We start from the raw sequence: 20,969 nt of genomic DNA, 5'->3' as shown, positions 1-20,969 counted from the left end.
GCAGTATACCAAGAATGCGAAGTGTATACATTGTGAGTAACTCGGACTACGAAAAGATTTTCTTTCATTGCTTTCAAAAACTGAAGCAGCTGGACGGAGATGTCTGCCGGCAGCCGGGCGGACCGCGGCTAATTCCCCACTTCCTTATTAGCGAGGAGCGCTGGCGCCTCACACCAACACAGCACCGCTTTCACCTCACTCCCATCTGCTCAGCCACAGCAGGTCCATTGTCACTTATATCGATGACAATGAACACTCTAGACTCAAAGCAGACATCAACTCCAAAAAACATCGAGCAAGTTAAATACGCGGTGCAGTCACACTGATGTGTCATCCCCTATTTTCGATGTCAACGTGCAAGAATCACTTATAGATGGCAGGTCGGCAGGTGGTAGCACTAGCAGAGAAGGGTATACCGGGTGTTACAAAAAGGTACGGCCAAACTTTCAGGAAACATTCCTCACACACAAAGAAAGAAAATATGTTATGTGGACATGTGTCCGGAAACGCTTACTTTCCATGTTAGAGCTCATTTTATTACTTCTCTTCAAATCACATTAATCATGGAATGGAAACACACAGCAACAGAACGTACCAGCGTGACTCCAAACACTTTGTTACAGGAAATGCTCAAAATGTCCTCCGTTAGCGAAGATACATGCATCCACGCTCCGTCGCATGGAATCCCTGATGCGCTGATGCAGCCCTGGAGAATGGCGTATTGTATCACAGCCGTCCACAATACGAGCACGAAGAGTCTCTACATTTGGTACCGGGGTTGCGTAGACAAGAGCTTTCAAATGCTCCCATAAATGAAAGTCAAGAGGGTTGAGGTCAGGAGCGCGTGGAGGCCATGGAATTGGTCTGCCTCTACCAATCCATCGGTCACCGAATCTGTTGTTGAGAAGCGTACGAACACTTCGACTGAAATGTGCAGGAGCTCAATCGTGCATGAACCATATGTTGTGTCGTACTTGTAAAGGCACATGTTCTAGCAGCACAGGTAGAGTATCCCGTATGAAATCATGATAACGTGCTCCTTTGAGCGTAGGTTAAAGAACATTTTGCCCAATCGAGACATCACCAACAATGCCTGCCCAAACGTTCACAGAAAATCTGTGTTGATGACGTGATTGCACAATTGCTTGCGGATTCTCGTCAGCCCACACATGTTGATTGTGAAAATTTGCAATTTGATCACGTTGGAATGAAGCCTCATCCGTAAAGAGAACATTTGCACTGAAATGAGGATTGACACATTGTTGGATGAACCATTCGCAGAAGTGTACCCGTGGAGGCCAATCAGCTGCTGATAGTGCCTGCACGCGCTGTACATGGTACGGAAACAACTGGTTCTCCCGTAGCACTCTCCTACAGTGACGTGGTCAACGTTATCTTGTACAGCAGCAACTTCTCTGACGCTGACATTAGCGTTATCGTCAACTGCACGAAGAATTGCCTCGTCCATTGCAGGTGTCCTCGTCGTTCTAGGTCTTCCCCAGTCGCGAGTCATAGGGTGGCATGTTCCGTGCTCCCTAAGACGCTGATCAATTGCTTCGAACGTCTTCCTGTCGGTACACCTTCGTTCTGGAAATCTGTCTCGATAAAAACGTACCGCGCCACGGTTATTACCCCGTGCTAATCAATACATCAAATGAGCATCTGCCAACTCCACATTTGTAAACATTGCACTGACTGCAAAACCACGTTCGTGATGAACACTAACCTCTTGATGCTACGTACTGATGTGCTTGATGCTAGTAGTGTAGAGCAATGAGTCGCATGTCAACACAAACACCGAAGTTAACATTACCTTCCTTCAATTGGGCCAGCTGGCGGTGAATCGAGGAAGTACAGTACATACTGACGAAACTAAAATGAGCTCTAACATGGAAATTAAGCGTTTCCGGACACATGTCCACAAAACATCTTTTCTTTATTTTTGTGTGAGGAATGTTTCCTGAAAGTTTGGCCGTACCTTTTTGTAACACCCTGTATAATGCGTGTCCGGGGAGGGGGGGGGGCGGAAAACAGTGCAGTCGTGGTCGTTATTCGGAAACGGAGCAATTCATCCGACGTCCAAACGGGCATGATCATTAGCTTTCAGGCCAAGGGTGGAAGCATTTCCGAAACGGCTAAGTCTGTAAACAGTTCGCGCGCCGTCGTGTTTAACGTGTACTGTGCGTGGCAAAATGGCGCTATCCAGAAACTGGCGCCAAGGCAAATGCGATGGAACGCAGACCATAGATGACATGGGTGAACCACGCCAGGAGAGATGTGTATTGGCGAATAGACATGCAACTGTTCAGCAACAAACCGCCCAGATGAACCAAGGGGCTACCAACAGTCTCTCCTCAACGACCGTTCAGTGAACATTGCTGCATATGGGTTCCACAGCAAGCACATGGTTCATACACCCAAGCTGACTGCTGTTCACCTTCGACGAAGGCTGGTATTTGCACGCAATTACAGTAAGTGGACGTCCACTAAGAGGCGACAGGCGGCCTTTTCAGTTCAAACACCTTTTATTCTCCATCGGGCAGATGGGAGTTGGTGTGTTCTGCGAGGAACCTCTGCCGGTCGCTGGCCGAGCGGTTGTAGGAGCTACAGTCTGCCTCGGGCGTGGATGTGTGTGACGCCTTTAGGTTAGTTATATTTAATTAGTTCTAAGTTATAGGGGACTGATGACTTCATAAGTTAAGTCCCATAGTGCTCAGAGCCATTTGAACCATTTGAGGAACGTCTGAATGCAAACACACTGCAACCAGGAGGGAGCGTCGTGTTCTGGGGAATGTTTCCGTAGCATTCCCTGGGTGATCTCGTCATTCTGGAAGGCGCAACGGATCAAGACAAGTATGCATCTATTCTTGGGGATCATGTCCATCCTACATACAGTTCGTTTTTTCCTCGGCATGATGGCATCTACCAGCAGGACAATGCAACGTGTCACAAAGCTCGAAATGTACGTACGTGGTTTGAAGAGCAACAGGATGAGTGTCCCGTACTCCACTGGCCGCCAAACTAACCATATTTAAACCCCATCGAGAATGTGTGGGACCAGCTCGATCGGACTGCTCTACATCTACACTACACAGCTCTCCACAAGCCACGTTACGGCGCGTGGCGGAAGGTGCGCTGTACCACTACTAGCCATTAGGGCGAGGGAAAAACGAGTGTCTATATACATCCGTATGAGCCCTAATTTCTCGTATCTTATCTCCATGGTACACACGCGCAATGTATATTGGTAGCAGCAGAATTTTTCGGCAGTCAGCACCAAATAAACTTTCTCAGTACTGTTCCTCGACAAGAAAGTCGAATTCCCTCCAGGGATTCTGAATTGAGTTTCCGAATCATCTCCGTAACACTTACATGTTGTTAGAACCTACCGCTAACAAACCTGGCAGCCCGCCTCTGAATTTTTTCGGTGTCTTCCTTTAATCCGACCTTGCACGGATCCCAAACACTCAGGTCGCACCAGTGTTTCCTTTACAGATGAACCACACTTTCCTAAAATTCTCCCTATAAATCGAAGTCGACCATTCGTCTTCCCCACCACGATCCTGACACGCTCGTTCCATTTCATACCGCTTTGCAACGTTACGCCCAGATATTAAAACGACGTGACTGTGTCAAACAGGACACAACTTTTCCCATTTTTCTCACACTATTTTTCCCACTTATCCTCATTATCTTACAGTTTTCACACACTTAGAGGTAGCTGCCATTCCTGCATCCTCCTACAGTCACTCAACTTCAAGACTATACTGCACACTACAGCATCATCAGTAAGCAACCGCAAACTGCTACCCACTCTGTCCGCCAAATCATTTATGGATATAGAGAACAACAGACGTCCTACTACACTTCTCTGGGACACTCATGACGATACCCTTGTCTCTGCTGAACACTCGCCGTCGAGGGCAACATACTCTGTTGTACTTAAAAGGTCTTCGAGCCACTCACTTATCTGCGATCCTATTCCATATGCTTGTACTTTTCTGTATATCACGTGAGAGAAGTGCAAGCTGAGTTTCCCTCGAGTGATGCTTCCTAAAACTATGCTAATTCATGGACATAAGATTCTCAATCTTAGAAAATATATTATATTCGAACTGAGCATATGCATGAGGATTCTGGAGCAAACTGAAGTTAGGGATATCGGTCTCTAATTCTGCCGGTCCCTTCTGTTACCCTTCTTATATACGTAAGTTATCTGCGCTCTTTTCCAGTCGCTTGGGACTTTGCGCTGGACGAGAGATCTGGACCTCAGACTACTCTTTGTAAAAACCGAATTGGGTTTCCATGCGGACCTGATAACTTATTTGTTTTCAATTCCTTCAGTTGTTTCTCTAGGCTAGGGTTGCTTATTACTAAGTCGCCCAGATGGGAACCTGTTCAATGACCAAATAACGGTATGTTTTTACTATTTTCCTGCGTGGACACTTTCGTTTTGCTACCTTTAACTGCCACACCAGACTGGTCAACAAGTGACTGGATGGTAGCCTTAGACCCGGTTAGCGATTTCACATAGGACCAGAATTTTCTCGGGTTCTCTGTCAGATCTTTTGCTAAGGTATGGTGGTGGTGGTTCTTCCATGCTTTTCACGTAGATCTTTTCTCAGATGCACGAATCTCTACTAACATTTGCTTGTTGTCATTTGTGCATATTCTTTTGAACCGAGAGAGCAACAGCCTCTGCTTCCTCAGCATTTTACGAATTTCTTTATCCAGTTACTAAGCACATAACTATTCAGCAATGATTTACAAACTGCTTTAACTTTGAACATAATTCTTCTACGCCCATCTTAACGGAACTAAGCGACGTCAGTTCACTGCCTGCTCTGTCTAGCAGAAACGTTGTCCTAGCCTTCTTGACTGATTTATGAGCTTTTAATTTCCTTTATAATGACATCATGATCGCTAATTGACGTTTCTATACTGACGCAGTCAAGGCCCGACGCATTTGCAGCCACAGGGTTTAAGAGATTTCCATTACATGTGGGCTGCCAAATAGCTGCTCAGAACAGTTTTCAGAAAACGTGTTCAAAAGTATTTCGCACGACTGTCTGTCTGCACCCCCCACAATGAATGATGCATGGGCTGTTCGCGCTGTGCATCCTGAACCCAGAAACCTCGCGCAGCTGCCCTTGGCATTGGAGTCTGCGTGGCTCCACATCCCTGACGGCACCTCCCAGAAACTCACTGATTCTCTTCTTGTACGTCCGCGCAGCAAACGGTGGTTATTGAGGCTTTTGTGACAGGTGGTCACTCTAATGTGACTGGACCGTATAAAATACAGCACAAGAAAATAATGAACCTGCGAAGAGAGAAACAATAATGAAATAGATAGAAAAACAACTGCCTTAAATTTAATAGTTAGCATATTGGACTCGCATTCAGGCGGACGACGGTTCAATCTCGCGTCCGGCCATCCTGATTTAGGTTTTCCGTGATTTCCCTAAATCGCTCCAGGCAAATGCCGAGATGGCTCCTTTGAAAGAGCACGGCCGACTTCCTTCCCCATCCTTCACTAATTCGATATCACCGACGACCTCACTGTTTGGTCTCTTCCCCCAAACAACCTAACCCAACCTTTAAATTTATATTGGCTACAGCAGTCCTCGCCGTAAATTACGAGTGGTGTGGAATAAACTTAGTAATACCCACACTGATGAGCCAAAACTTCATGATCGCTGCTAACTACGAGATTGGATGCCGCCTTGTAGCGTTGCGGGCACGTGATGCGAAGAGGAAAGTATATAAGCTGAGACGAGTAGGAATCATTCTAGAGACGATACGGGACGCAAATGGGAAAAAGCACTGACATAAGCGACTTTGACAAAGGGGAAGTTGTTATGCCCGACATCTGGGAACGAGCATCTCGGAAACGGAGAAGCTGGCCTGCTGTTCACATGCTACTGTCATGACCATATATGGAAAGCGGCTGAAGGATGGTGAATCCACGAACAAAAGACAAGCTGTTGGACGTCCATACTTGATCACAGAATGTGTGCGCACTCTGAACAGCAGGACAGACCCCGATCTGTGGCGGATTTGACGATAGTCTACAATGCTAGTGCAGACATAAGTGTTTCGGAGCACACCGTTCAGGGCACACTGTTGGACATGAGTCTCCGCAGCAACCCCTAAGTGTCCCCATGTTGACCCATGACTCGTCAGTTACGATTACAGTGGGTACGGGATAGTCAGGATTGGGTTGTGGATCTATGAAAACTTGTTGCCTGCTGGGATGAACCACGTTTTTTGTTATGCCAGGACGATGGTCAAGTCTGGATATGTCCAGGGACGACGAGATATACACTACTGGCTATTAAAATTGCTACACCACGAAGATGACGTGCTGCATACGCGAAATTTAACCGACAGGAAGAAGATGCTGTGATATGCAAAAGATTAGCTTTTCAGAGCATTCACACAAGGTTGGTGCCGGTGGCGACACCTACAACGTGCTCACATGAGGAAAGTTTCCGACCGATTTCTCATACACAAACAGCAGTTGACGGGCGTTGCCTGGTGAAACGTTGTTGCGATGCCTCGTGTAAGGAGGAGAAATGCGTACAATCACGTTTCCGACTTTGATAAAGGTCGGATTGTAGCCTATCGCGATTGCGGTTTATCATATCGCGACATTGCTGCTCGCGTTGGTCGAGATCCAATGACTGTCAGCAGAATATGGAATCGGTGGGTTCAGGAGGGTAATACGGAACGCCGTGCTGGATCCCAACGGCCTCGCATCACTAGCAGTCGAGATGACAGGCATCTTATCTGCATGGTTGTAATGGATCGTGCAGCCACCTCTCGATCCCTGAGTCAACAGATGGGGGCGTTTGCAAGACAACAACAATCTGCACGAACAGTTCTACGACGTTTGCAGCAGCACGGACTATCAGTTCGGCGACCAGGGCTGCGGTTATCCTTGAGTCTTGACGCTGCATCACAGACAGGAGTGCCTGCGATGGTGTACTCAACGACAAACCTGGGTGCACTAATGGCAAAATGTCATTTTTTTCGGATGAATCCAGGTTCTAGAATGAGATTTTCACTCTGCAGCGGAGTGTGCGCTGATATGAAACTTCCTGGCAGATTAAAACTGTGTGCCCGACCGAGACTCGAACTCGGGACCTTTGCCTTTCGCGGGCAAGTGCTCTACCAACTGAGCTACCGAAGCACGACTCACGTCCGGTACTCACAGCTTCACTTCTGCCAGTATCCGTCTCCTACCTTCCAAACTTTACAGAAGCTCTTCTGCGAACCTTGCAGAACTAGCACTCCTGAAAGAAAGGATACTGCGGAGACATGGGTTAGCCACAGCCTGGGGGATGTTTCCAGAATGAGATTTTCACTCTGCAGCGGAGTGTGCGCTGATATGAAACTTCCTGGCAGATTAAAACTGTGTGCCCGACCGAGACTCGAACTCGGGACCTTTGCCTTTCGCGGGCAAGTGCTCTACCAACTGAGCTACCGAAGCACGACTCACGTCCGGTACTCACAGCTTCACTTCTGCCAGTATCCGTCTCCTACCTTCCAAACTTTACAGAAGCTCTTCGCAGAAGAGCTTCTGTAAAGTTTGGAAGGTAGGAGACGGATACTGGCAGAAGTGAAGCTGTGAGTACCGGACGTGAGTCGTGCTTCGGTAGCTCAGTTGGTAGAGCACTTGCCCGCGAAAGGCAAAGGTCCCGAGTTCGAGTCTCGGTCGGGCACACAGTTTTAATCTGCCAGGAAGTTTCAATCCAGGTTCTGTTTACAACATCATGATGGTCGCTTCCGTGTTTGGCGAAATCGCGGTGAACGCACATTGGAAGCGTGTATTTGTCATCGCCATACTGGCGTATCACCCGGCGTGATGGTATGGGGTGCCACTGGTTACACGTCTCGCTCACCTCTTGTTCACATTGACAGCACTTTGAACAGTGGACGTTACATTTCAGTTGTGTTACGACCCGTGGCTCTGCCCTTCATTCGATCCCTGCGAAACCCTACATTTCAGCGGGATAATGCACAACCGCAAATTGCAGGTCCTGTACGGGCCTTTCTGGATACAGAAAATATTCGACTACGGCCGTGGCCAGCACATTCTCCAGATCTCTCACCAACTGAGAACGTCTGGTCAATGGTGGCCGAGCAACTGGCTCGTCACAATACGCCAGTCACTACTCTTGATGAACTGTGGTATCGTGTTGAAGCTGCATGGGCAGCTGTACCTGTACACGCCATCCACGATATGTTTGACTCAATGTCCAGGCGTAACAAGGCCGTTATTAAGGCCAGAGGTGGTTGTTCTGGGTACTGATTTCTCAGGATCTATGTACCCAAATTGCGCGAAAATGAAATCACATGTCAGTTGTAGTATAATATATTTGTCCAGTGACTACCTGTTTATCATCTGCATTTCTTCTTGGTGTAGCAATTTTAATGGCCAGTAGTGTAGATATATAACAGATTGATTAGCGAGAACTACGCTGGTTAATTTCTCTGAAAACAAGCACTTAACAAAGTATGCAAAGCTTACTCATTGGTAAATTAATTTGAACACAATGTTATGTGAAACACAAATAACAAGGCTGATGAGGCTGAAAAAGCTGCTAAACAATGAAATACGAAGTATAATAATTTTTAGAGAATCTACTACACATATAATTGAAAAGTACTTAATTTGGAGTCGATCTGTAGCACAGACACATATAACATATACCTGTTAATCTGAATTACCTGTACTGACAAAATGATACCATGTAGATAGTTTTTCACGAAAAATGTATTTTTGAAAACAACTAACACGCAGAGGATGATTTTTATGGATTTTAAGCCGATGTAGGTATGTCACTTAAATTCGCTCATTTTTTACTGTCACTTATTTTCAAAACACGGTAATCTTTCATGATTCCACAGTTGGAGAACGTGCTGCAACCCAAGGTTGACTGGCCAAGCATTAGACGACGGGATGTTAAACTCTAATCTTCCTTCTTTTATAAGCATTGTTTGTGTCTTGTGTGGAGGGCAGCACTGTGCTAAATTCTGTTGTGTCGGTGATTTAGCATATTACTGGGAGATTAAATGTGTCTATTAAAAGAATTAGTTGGCAACTTAATGGCTATTTTCTTTTACTTGAATGCAAATAAAACGAATGTAAAACATTCCCTCTTGGGACATCACTGTGAACGATCCAGCTGAATATACGAATTTCCCTGTCATTCTCATTGCTGATGTTGCATTATTTCGTGATATAACAAAATATGACACTACTGGCAAAAAAATAAAATCTACTCCCTTCTTACTTGCACTGGTCTTGCATTCCTTCATGCTGCAGTAACAGTCCATTCCAATCCTCACTGTCATCACCTATTCAGCTGACCCAACACCTAATAGTTGTACGTGCTCAGGTAGAGAAGGAGCTGTGGAGTATCGATTATGATTAGTACACTTTGGAATCAATACAACAATGAGATGTGGGCGACAAAAATTTTTCTATTTGCGTGAGATATTGCACCGATGTAAAAGGGTTTGTAACTGTAGACTTTCTTGGGGTAATAGAGTTTGAGAAAGCAACGGCAGTGATTTGCTATAGGGCACTTAAGCAGTATTTGCAGAAGTTATTGGATGCAAATAAAATGGGAGGGATGGGAACAGATGGTGGTAGCAGTTTATGTGGGGTATTGAATTCAGTTTTTGCTCTGCTCAGAAAAGATAATGCTAAAACCCAATTCATTTGGTGTATTCCTCATTCAACTGGCAATGCTGTATCACAGGCTTCTGAAGTACTTCCTGCAAACCTAGATTTAATGTGGACGAAAATTTACAATTTGTTCCATTACAGCCCATTATGAGAATTAGAATACCAAAGGTCATTTAAAATTCTCAGTAATTATGAGAAAACATTTCAAAATTTTGAATGGATAAGCATAGCTGGATGGTTATATAGATGTAATGTTATAAACATAACATTAGAACAGTATGAATAACTAAAAGTTCAGTTTCATACTGTCGTAGACAAAGAAAAATGCTTTATGGCAAGGATACTGAATGAGATGATGCAAGATGATGCCAACAATATATATTTAACAGTTTTGAAACCCATTATTTTTGGGCTAAATAAAGTCAGTCTAATGTTTCAGCACACAAATGTTGAAACTGGACCTGAATATGATGATCTTAAAATGTTGATCATGTTACTAGAACTGTTTTCAAACCCATTTTTGTGCAAAATGATTTGCAAGAAATAATTTATTCTATTGATAACGATCTGGCATACATAGATAATAAAGACATTGACCTATATTCAAAATGTTATCATGCATTGTCAAAAATGAAGCTCAAAGAAGTTAAGTTGCTTCAGTTGCAGATAAGAGCAAAGCAGTATATCAGGATATTAATCTACCAACTCCCAAAAAGATAGCCCGTAAATTTGACTCGTTTTTAGAATCCCCAGAACTTTGATTCTAAAGCCTGTCACAAGCCTCAGAAGTGAATTTCAAAGATTTGTCATTCACTGTTATTTACATAACAAAATAAATGGATATTATTGAGAAATAACAAACTCTGTTGGTCAAGTTAGCTGGGCTGGGTTTTAATGCATGCAACTTTTTGACTAGTTCGTACAGATGCTAAGCAAAAGTTTTACACTACAAAAATGTTGAAGGCACTTGACATTTGAAACAGTTAGCTGCATTCACATCATTAATGATGTCACTACATATTTATAATGCCATAGTGAAGACAGTGTTCATCATTATGGATGTAATAAAACCAAAGGTCATAAATATAATGTAAACAGAAATGCTTTTAGTAATATATTGTTACAAACTGAAGTCCATCTCAACCATAAGTGTTGTAATGATTTTGTGTATACTAAAGAAATGTTTGAAAGATTTTTGAAGAAAATGAAAGTGATTGTGTGTATTCAAAGGTATGTTTGAGAATATTGCTTGTATAAGTGTGGAATAATGATTCATGAACCACTTTATTTATAAGTGCAATAAGTTCTAAAATTAATAAATATGATACTTAAACGTAGCTGATAGGAATTTAGTGGCTGCTGTATCTTCTAAATTCCCCTTACTGCACTTACAATATGATTATATTTTGGCTGGCTTCATAGCTCAGTCGGTAGTGTGCCTGTGTTCAGTTCCTGTCGACTCAAGAAATGTTTGGTTGTAGGAGAAGATTCCACAGTATATCCAGTCTAGTGTGTGTAAATGGGAGCGAACTGGAGTGTATGTTACTAGTTATTGAACAACCAGCCATCCTGTATTAACCCAAAGCACACAAATAAGAAAATCAGAAATTTTTGACAAGAAAATATAGAAATGTTCGTCTATAAAATCAGCCTCATCTCATGGCCGTTTACTGCTAAGTCCTCAACAAATGAGAATTTCAATAACTTTCTGGAGGCCTTCTTGATGGTGTTCAATGAATGCTTCCCTTTTGTAACTATAAAAACGACACACCTAAGAAGGGTTCATGGATAACAAGGGGTTTTCAGATTTCAAGCATGAGGAGAAGAGAACTTCATGTGGAGGCGAAAGTGAATTGGGACCAAAAATTCTTAAATTATGTAAGACAATATAAGAAAATATTTGATAACAGACAATCCAAAAAATTGGCGAATAATAATTACATTTCAAACGCTAAAAATAAGTCTAAAGCAATATGGACCATTGTAAAGAATGAAATAGGTATAAAAAAGGCAGACAACAGAAATTTGAATTGGTGCTTGAAGGTGAGACTGTTTGGGACCCTACACAAATATGTGAATAATTTAAAAGCCACTTCATAAATTCATGTAAAACTGATGAACTTCTACTGCCAAATGTGTACTCTGTTTCCAGTTAATGTAACCCCACTAAATTTAAATTCACCCATATATCCTATTCTGAAGCAGTTGATACCATAAAGTCCTTGAAGATTTTAAATTCTGTAGGCTGGGATGAAATCCCTACAAAAATTATAAAGGCAGTCACACATAGTATTGCACATCCTCTGTCACTTATAATGACTCAATCTTTTGAGGAAGGATGTTTTCCCAATAGACTGAAGTATGCTGAAATACGACCCATTTAAAAAAAGGCAGACACGATGAAGTGAGTAATTATTGACCAATCTTATTGTTATCAATGTTTTCCAAAATATTTGAAAGAGCTGCATTTAACCATTCAGTTAACTATAATAATCTGTGTAATATTATCCAGAACAATCAGCATGGTTTCCAAAGAGTATACTGCACCGTGCAAGCCATTAATGAACTTATTACAAAAATTAGTAGTAGTGTAAATAAAAATATGAATGTATTCGTCATATTTTGCGACCTAAGTGAAGCCTTTGACACCATATATCACAAACTACTACTTTGCAGGCTACAAGCATATGGTTTTAAAGAAAATTCGCTGAGATGTATGTCATTTTACCTATCAATCAGGTAATGAAGAATAGTAATAGAAGAAACTAATAAGAGATTCTTCTCAGTTTGAAAAAAGACAGAGCAAGGTGTGCCACAAGAATCTATTCTTGGGCCAATATTGTTCTTGTATTATATAAAAGACAACATAAATTCAGACACTATTCTTTATGCAGATGACTATAGCAATAGTCCGTTGCAAGAAAAGTGAAAATTTAATTAGTCATCTTCAGCAGTCTCTGGCTGAAGTCAAGGCCTGTGTGAGAAATAATGGTCTGAAATTAAATCTAACAAAGCTGTACAGGAAATACCACAATACAAGCTGTACAGGAAATACTAGAAATACCGTATGAGGACAATCAGCTTGCCACCACAAACTTAGCTGGCCGCTGAGGCCGAGCGGTTCTAGGTGCTACAGTCTAGAACCGTGCAACCGCTACGGTTGCAGGTTCGAATCCTGCCTCAGGCATGGACGTGTGTGATGTCCTTAGGTTAGTTAGGTTTTTGGTAGTTCTAAGTTCTAGGGGACTGATGACCTTAGATGCTATGTCCCATATTGCTCAGAGCCATTTGAACCACAAACTGAAACAAATTTCGAGGTGTAATACTGAACAAGAATTTATTATGGACAGACTGTATAGATGCCATGTGTCACTGTCTAAATAGTCTTAATATTTGCAATGAATGTTATAAGCAGTATAATAGAAACACCGGTCAAAAAAGTTATATATCATGCATGTCTTGTATCTGTGATTAGATATGTCATAATTTTGGGGGGATCAGAGGAAACAAACTTACAGAGAGTCTTTAGGCTACAGAAAAAATCATTAGAGCGATGGCAGGTGCAGAAAAAAGACAATCCTGCAGATCTCTGTTCAAGGCCCTTGATCTTATGACTGTTCCTGGCCTCTATATCTATGAAACAATTAAGTTTTCTAAACAAAACCCACAACTTTTGAGGATAACCTGTTTAAGCATGAAACAAGAAACAAATATCAGTATTAGTTACCAACTCATAGGCTAGAACAGCTGGAGAAGACACCTTGCTATATGGATATGAGGCTGGGAAATAAAACCTGTGAAAAATTTAAAAGTTACGAACCAGAAGAATTTGGACATCATTTAAAAAAAATACCTAGCAAGTAAACATTACCACAGCGTAGAATAAGTTTTAACCGACTGTCACAAATAACTGTGCTTGGCGTTACATTTTTATTCTATCATGCTACTTTATTTTCAACATGATTATTTTAAATCATTTTGTGGTACTTAAAATTACAAAATAACTGTAATTATTCTGTATACTTACAATTACAAGTAGCTTTAAACTGACGAGTCACCTATGTCCCAATCATCTGACTGTATATGTCATGTTATGTGACAATAAAGTTTCTATTCTATTTTCATTTTCAGGATTGTTGCTGTGAAGTCACTTGACTAGAATTAGGACAATTAAAGCTGAGTTCACATGTGCAACTTACGTGACACCACAGATTGTAGTTTTTGCAGGGACACCTTGAGCTAACGTTCACACAGGATGCCACGAGTTCTATGCAGGTGCAGAGCTTTCAGTATGGTGTCAATTGAAATCATATAGGCGTGTATCAGTGTTATAGTACAGGTTATGATACAAGATATGTGACAAGGGTTAAGTACAAGGTAGACAAAACCCAAATGTTGGATCTGAAAATAGATTTCACATAGGGATAAGTCAAGAGACACAAACGCTTTTTTAAAATAAATAACTATTGGAGACGAAAATGCTGTCTTATATGCTAAACTAACCAGCAGCTTGCGTGTAAATGCCATCTGCAGACACACCACTCTTCCAATGTATTCGTTGGTGTAGGCATTTTGAATAACTAATTTCTTGTTTAACAGCATCACATCACAGCACACATCACACTTGCATGTAAACCACAATTTACACACACACACACACACACACACACACACACACACACAGTCTGCTTCAGAAAATCAAACATACATTTTGTTCTTGTTCTTCCAGAAGCTACGAAAGTGTACCTGCTGACATCTGTTTTCACTTTTTTCGGTAATAAAATGAAAACACAATTAAACTGAATGGAGAACAGCAGCAATTATTCCAGTATAGCTGCGACAGAATGTTCGTGTTTGAAAATAAATCCACCAGGCATCAGTGGTGGAAGGAAAGTAGCGTAACAAAGTACAACCAAGCTGAATTTTTTTGTGGCATGACAGAAGTTGCGCCTCTGAAGTTGTGCCACTAACTACTGGGAGCTCACAGTTGGAACTGCAGTATGCCACTAGTTGTTCACAGAAGTTGCGTTTCGTAAGTAGCACAACTATAAACTGGAGCCCACAGATGAAACTACAGTATGTCATTAATTGTGGCGACACTTTTGTTTCGCGTGTGAACGTGGCTTAAATTAACCGACTAAAAATGGCAATATTTTGGCTGGTTTCATCAGTAGAAATGTGGCAATATTTTGGGTATTTTTTGTTCATCAGTTGGCTGCAGAAGAAAGAATAAATCCTGTCAACCATGTTGGCATACTCAACAAAGCATCATGATTGTCGACATATTGTTGAAGTGGTTGACGTATGACATGTATACTAGCCTGAACCGTGATAGAGAGAGAACTCAATATACGACTTACGACCTTTCTTTTCTGTAAAAGTGTGTCCTGTGTTGATAAAATTAGGCTAATAACAAAGAGCGAGAGTTTGTAAGTTGCTAAAGTAATTGAGATGAATTGTCAAGGAAACTGAAATGTATATTTTATTTATTTATTTGGTAGAATTACGTAATGGAGCCCTCTTTTATTTTACGCATTTTATCTACCGATATGGCAAATTATATGTTTCAAATTTCTTGTGAAGAGTTGTACGGTACATTATCTATTATAGGATGTCAAAATTTATCTAGCAGTTTTAGCTTTGATAGGGAAAAGCCCTTTAAACACAGGCCTAGACATTATGGTACGCTACAGATCAGTCTGTTATCACGAGCAGTTATTTCAGAGTCACATTCGTTGGCTTTGCCTAAACTCAGCTAAATTATCACAAGCCCACATAACGTAGTTTAAGGATCTCACAGCGAAAGATTGTTTATCATCACATTCCAGATGCTAGGGGAGAGGGAGAGGGGCTAGCCTTCGTTGTTCTTTAACCGTTTAACAAAATATTGTAGGACGTGACATTACATCCCGTATAAATAGCAACAGAAAGCCACTGCAAATGAAATATTTTCACATTTCGTTCCAGTTTCTGAGTAATGATTGGCGATAATCAGTTTTATAAATTATATGCCGGTAGCTTCACAATAAAATTATTTTCTCACACACCCTAAGCACATGCCTTACTTCAGTACTGTAATAGGCTATAACCCTCAACAATTCTGTATGTGAATTTGTATCCTGCGCATCTGCCTATGCTTTTTTCCCCCATTTGGTCCAGTGTCATTGAGATAATTATGGAGGTTGTAAAATAGTTCCTTTGAAAGTGCCCACTTCTTGTCACTACTGTAGTCTATTAGAGACTGATAGTATATCACAGACTCTTTATGTATTTATAAGGTCCATGTGAATTTATGTGAAGAATTTCCTGATAATGTTTCTTAAGAACCAGATATCCAGCTGCATTCAAACTTAATTAGGCTAAACTTGAATTTTGGTTTATTTATAGTATGTTAAGTTTTTCATATTATTGTCTATCACTTTATCAGATTTACATGATGGTTTTTCAACGAAGACTGTGTCCAAACTTTTTCCCATTCTTGTCATAATGTGTATAGTGTCTTATCTCCCTTGATTTTGCCACTGAAAAAATAAAATAAAATAAAAAAACGTAGTTGTGTTTATGTTTTCCAAATTGAAATTGCACTGAAATGGTGTTTATCAATTCCATTTCACACCGAAATTTTCCTTTCTCATATCTCCATTGCTTGTGTAACTTCTGTGCTCTGTGTGACTAGTACGTTAATAATTCTGTGGTTGGTATAAAGAATATTTATTGACCTCTGAACATGTTTACATGCGATCAGTCTTATCATATGCAATTTATATACACTTATAGTTACAACATTACAGTGATTTTACTTGAATCCTTACCTAATTATGTTACAACAAGGCTTTTAAATAACAACTACTTTAGAAAAGTACACTATTTTTGCATTGAACTAACACACATGCAATAATGAGTCAGCATATCACACTAATATATTTGTATCTATGTAATATGTAAGTAATTATAATCATCATAAACTTTATCTCTGTATTACCTTACAGCACAGTGAATCAATATACCACACTGGTAGCTTTGTAAAATTTTACAATTTGTAATTTTGTATAGGCCTATTCCCATTTCAGAACTCCAAGTCACCTATGTACATTCTTCAAATTCCTTCACTGTATAGAAGGCTTTACTTCTTACCCACTTTGTTATTGCACTTTTAAATTCATTCAGGGACACTGAGTGGGCATTTTTACCTAGTGTGTTAAAATATGCGAGACTAAGATATTTATAGCTGTTGTAGATTTTTGCTAGTCGGGCATGTGGCTTGTCAATTGTATGTCTATGTCTAGTGTTATGATGGTGTATTCACATCTGAAAGTCAAAATTATTCAGGTTTTCTTTGGTGTGTACTAGGCAACTATAAATATATAAGCTAGGTACTGTCATAATATTCGTTTCCTTGAAGTGGTGTCTACACGAGTCTCGTGGTGTGAGTCCCACAATGCATCTAATGGCCTTTTTTAACCATTTAAATATAGTCTTAAATCTAGGTGAGTCTCCTTATTGAAAAGTTCAGTACAGTAGCAGAGTTTCAGTTACACAGCCTCTCAGCTTATGTAGCAGATAAATCACTTTTACGAATCTGGAGCATAACTTATCCATATGTGTATCCCAGCTTAGACTTTGATCAATATGGTATCCAAGAAGTTTCACTGATTTATTTTCATTATTGGAGTCATTCAGATTAAATACAATGTTTTCTGTTTTGCTGCTATATATGTGTAATGCATTAGCTTGAAACCAGGAGGTTCACTTATCTATTCCTATTGCTACATTCAGTTGTAACTCATCCGTGTTGTTATTCTGATCAATTAATGTGGTGTCATCTGCAAACAGTACATCATGTCATTTATGTATGTAATGAACAGAAAGGGCCCAAGGATGGAGCTCTGTGACACTCCTTTTTTTAACAGGTTAAGGATCTGATTTTTGGTTATTTACACTCACTAACTATTTTCTATTGCACAGGTATGACTGCAATAGGAGAAGAGCTTTCTTCCCTAATCCTAGCATTGTAGCTTTCTTATTAGGATAGAATGGAACACAGTATCAAAGGCTTTCCTTAAATCCAGTCATGTCGCACAACTTATTGACTGATTCTCAAAGCAGTCATATAATTTTGTTATGATCCTGTCAGCTACTTTCCTGGTGGAGGGTAGATGTAAAGCCATACTGTGCAGGATGGGTTATGTTATTATATTCAAAATATTGTTTTATCTGCTAATGTAAAGAGTGCTCTGTTATTTTATAAATAATTGGTACCAGTGAAATGGGTCGGCAGTCACCACACGATGGATACACTCTCACTGTTAATATTTTGTTAATAACATTATTATCTTTTTTGTATTTGTTTAGTAATAAAATTAGAAAAGCCGTATTGTTTCTCTGTTTGGGAATTACTGTATTTAACTATTGCTTCACTGACATGTTGGCAAGTTAAGTGACTCCATTCAAAACGTTCAGTTGCTGTAGTGGGTAATGGCTGATGTAGTGCTTCTGCATTGCTCACATCATTTTGATGTTGATTTCTGATACAGGATGGGCAAAGTATTTACTTAGTGCATTGGAAGGAACTGGGACACTGTAATCTTTCTTTTGATAATTTATTTCAGTCTTAATGACTGTCCGTGTGCTTTACATTTATTTGATGAGTTAAGAATATGTCTGTCATTTGGATTGCATTTTTCTGTCTTGATTGCAGATCTGTAGTGCTTTTTATGACCTTGAATTGATTCTTATATGCTGTACTGTGCTGTGATCTATCACAATACAGAAGCATCAAGATTCTTAAACTATTTAGTTGTGATTTGTACCAGTGTTTTAAACTTCCTGGTTTGGAATGAGGATTAAGCTTGTAATGTTTCTTATAATGTATATGACATATTTGTTCAAAGATTTCAGTTACCAATTCAAAAAAATCTTTTGATTGTCTCACTAGCATCCATATCATGTGTAAGTAGTCCTTTCCAGTCTATTAATTTTAATCTCAGTTTCAGTTTGTTCAGAATGTGCTAATTTGTGGACCTGATGATTCTTTCATGACACGTATCTGTTTTATGATCCAGATGAATTCTAATCCAGAGCTCGTCATCGTAAAAAAATACTTAGTTTGATTGTATTAAACTGATATCTGCTCATGTGAAAATTACAGATAATGTTATCCAGGCATACAATCAGTCTGATGGGCTTGTCATTTATATAGTACTGACCTTAATATATCGAGTAAATTGCCACAGTTCTACTACTAAACTTATGTCTATATTAATGTCACCAAATATTAAAACTCTGCAAGTTTTATACATGAAAAGTAAGACTATAAGTTTCTGAACACTTTCTATAAACAAATCTTCATAATGATTGGGAGGGCGATGTACAGACACTGCTGCAATTTCCGGTCTTGGCAACAGTATTGCTGCAACTTCAAAGATAGATTCTATACAAAGTTCACTTACATACATAATTTCATAATTTAGCTTTAGTGTTTTGTTAATTTAGTTAGACATGCCACCATGTTTCACATTTGTTCTGCAGTAACCTGTAACTAATTCATAACCATTTGATACACTTAACTCTAATTCTGTATCTGATAACCAGTTTTCATTTATCATATGAATGCTGCAGTTGAATTTTTCCAGCCACTATTTTAGTTCCAGAAGTTTATTTTTTAATGACTGTACATTTACATGAAGGAACATAAGTCTTTTTTCATAGAAAGCTGTTGTTAATAAGTCTACATTAGAATTCTCAGGATCACTTAGTCTACTTGTTGGTTCTAGCTCTACATTATTTTCTTCTAAAACAGAGGAATATAAAGTTGCAGATGACTTTATCATTCATTGTAGTTGTTGTTGATGAAACACTGCTGTAATGTTTCTTTTCTCTGAAAAAGCTTCATGATTATAACATATGGCAATTGGTTCCTTCCTCTTGCTGAATAGGGCGCAGCGACCATTTATTTTGTCCACTAACCTTATTATGCCTTTCATGTTCATGTGAAGTGTGTGCTGTGTGTGTTCATCCTCATTGAGTTTGCTGATATCTACTAAGTGTACATAGCCGAATATTTTCACAAGGCCACTCTGAGAGGTTGCACCATACTGATAAGCTAGTTTTGACAACATTGGTGTGGTAAAACTGTGGCAATAACATTTTGTTACTTTGCAGTGCTGATTTGCCTTAATTTCTGTATATGTAACTTGCACCTTTTATGATCAAAGTACAGCCATCTTTGTTCAGTTTGTTTGTTTCTATGGTTAAATTTTCTATCGCAGAATTAAATGTAGCACCAGGTTCAACCTTAGCAAACACAGAAAAAATAGAACTTTGTTGGATGTCTTGCTGTGTATTGTTTTGTCTATGCTGGCAGATTTTTTGACTCCTAAATTTTGAAGTGGATAGTTAGATAACACAGGTGGAGGGATGAGACTTACTTGTTCTGATTGCTTGTGCATTTTCTTTGGTAAACTGCACTTCTGCTGTGATGAGTGAACACTTTTAGCTTCACTTTCTTGGGAATAACTGATGAAGTGTACATGCTACTCTTCCAGTCCAGTGCCTGTTTTTTGTCCTTCCTTACTGAAGGATCCAATTTTCAGCATTGGAAATGGAACTTTTTATTGCATTGATTACAAGTAAAACCAGTTTTCACTGTTTTCATGCATTTCTTACATAGCCGATCTTCTACAGTACCTGTAGCAGTCTTGAAAATGCAGTGGACACTGTAATGCTCTGTATTATACACTTATTTTGCAAATTAAATTCACACTCTTGTTTTCCTGTAGTATAGTTTCATATTTAGTTCCAGCCCATAATCTTATTTAGTAACACACTGATTGCTTCTTGTTCATTTCAGTTCTAACAGTGTCACAAAATGACACAATGATATGTATTTCCTGTTAAACTTGTGTGCAATGTGTGATGATCAGTAAGCTAAAAAAGCTATTAGTAATGTATTTTAGTGTTTATAGCTAGTGTTATGGACAGATTATATGATATATGTGTATTGAATTTTAGAGGACGTGCAGTATGGCTTTCAGAATGCTTCAGGAATTTAGTCAAGTTGATCTTGTATCTTTCAGTGTTCAAGAGGATGCTCATCATGGCAACAGGCTCTCGAATCATCCTGTCAGACCATTTGTGTGAGTAACACATTAGTTCTTGGCTTAATAATGTGACCTGCGTAAGTAAGAATAATAAAATCACATGACTATTTATATGTCAGCATTTAAACTATTTGTCTTAATACTAGGTGTAATCAATCAGTGATTGCTGAATA

General features: G+C 39.8%; 1 protein-coding gene across 3 annotated transcripts in view; it reads left to right on the top strand.

Moving 5' to 3' along the window:
- The window catches only part of LOC126297651 (proto-oncogene tyrosine-protein kinase ROS), a 514,014-nt gene that overhangs the window by 268,550 nt on the left and 224,495 nt on the right, over positions 1 to 20,969 (top strand). For all 3 annotated transcript variants that reach the window (XM_049988732.1, XM_049988734.1, XM_049988733.1), the window contains exon 3: positions 20,773 to 20,832. In XM_049988732.1, coding sequence (XP_049844689.1) covers positions 20,773 to 20,832 — 60 coding nt within the window. The remainder of the gene's footprint in view (positions 1 to 20,772; positions 20,833 to 20,969) is intronic.

Source organism: Schistocerca gregaria, chromosome X, assembly GCF_023897955.1.
Source record: "Schistocerca gregaria isolate iqSchGreg1 chromosome X, iqSchGreg1.2, whole genome shotgun sequence".
Classification (NCBI taxonomy): domain Eukaryota; kingdom Metazoa; phylum Arthropoda; class Insecta; order Orthoptera; family Acrididae; genus Schistocerca; species Schistocerca gregaria.
The sequence above is the reverse complement of the archived record's forward strand: the minus strand, read 5'-3'. Positions and strand labels throughout refer to the sequence as shown.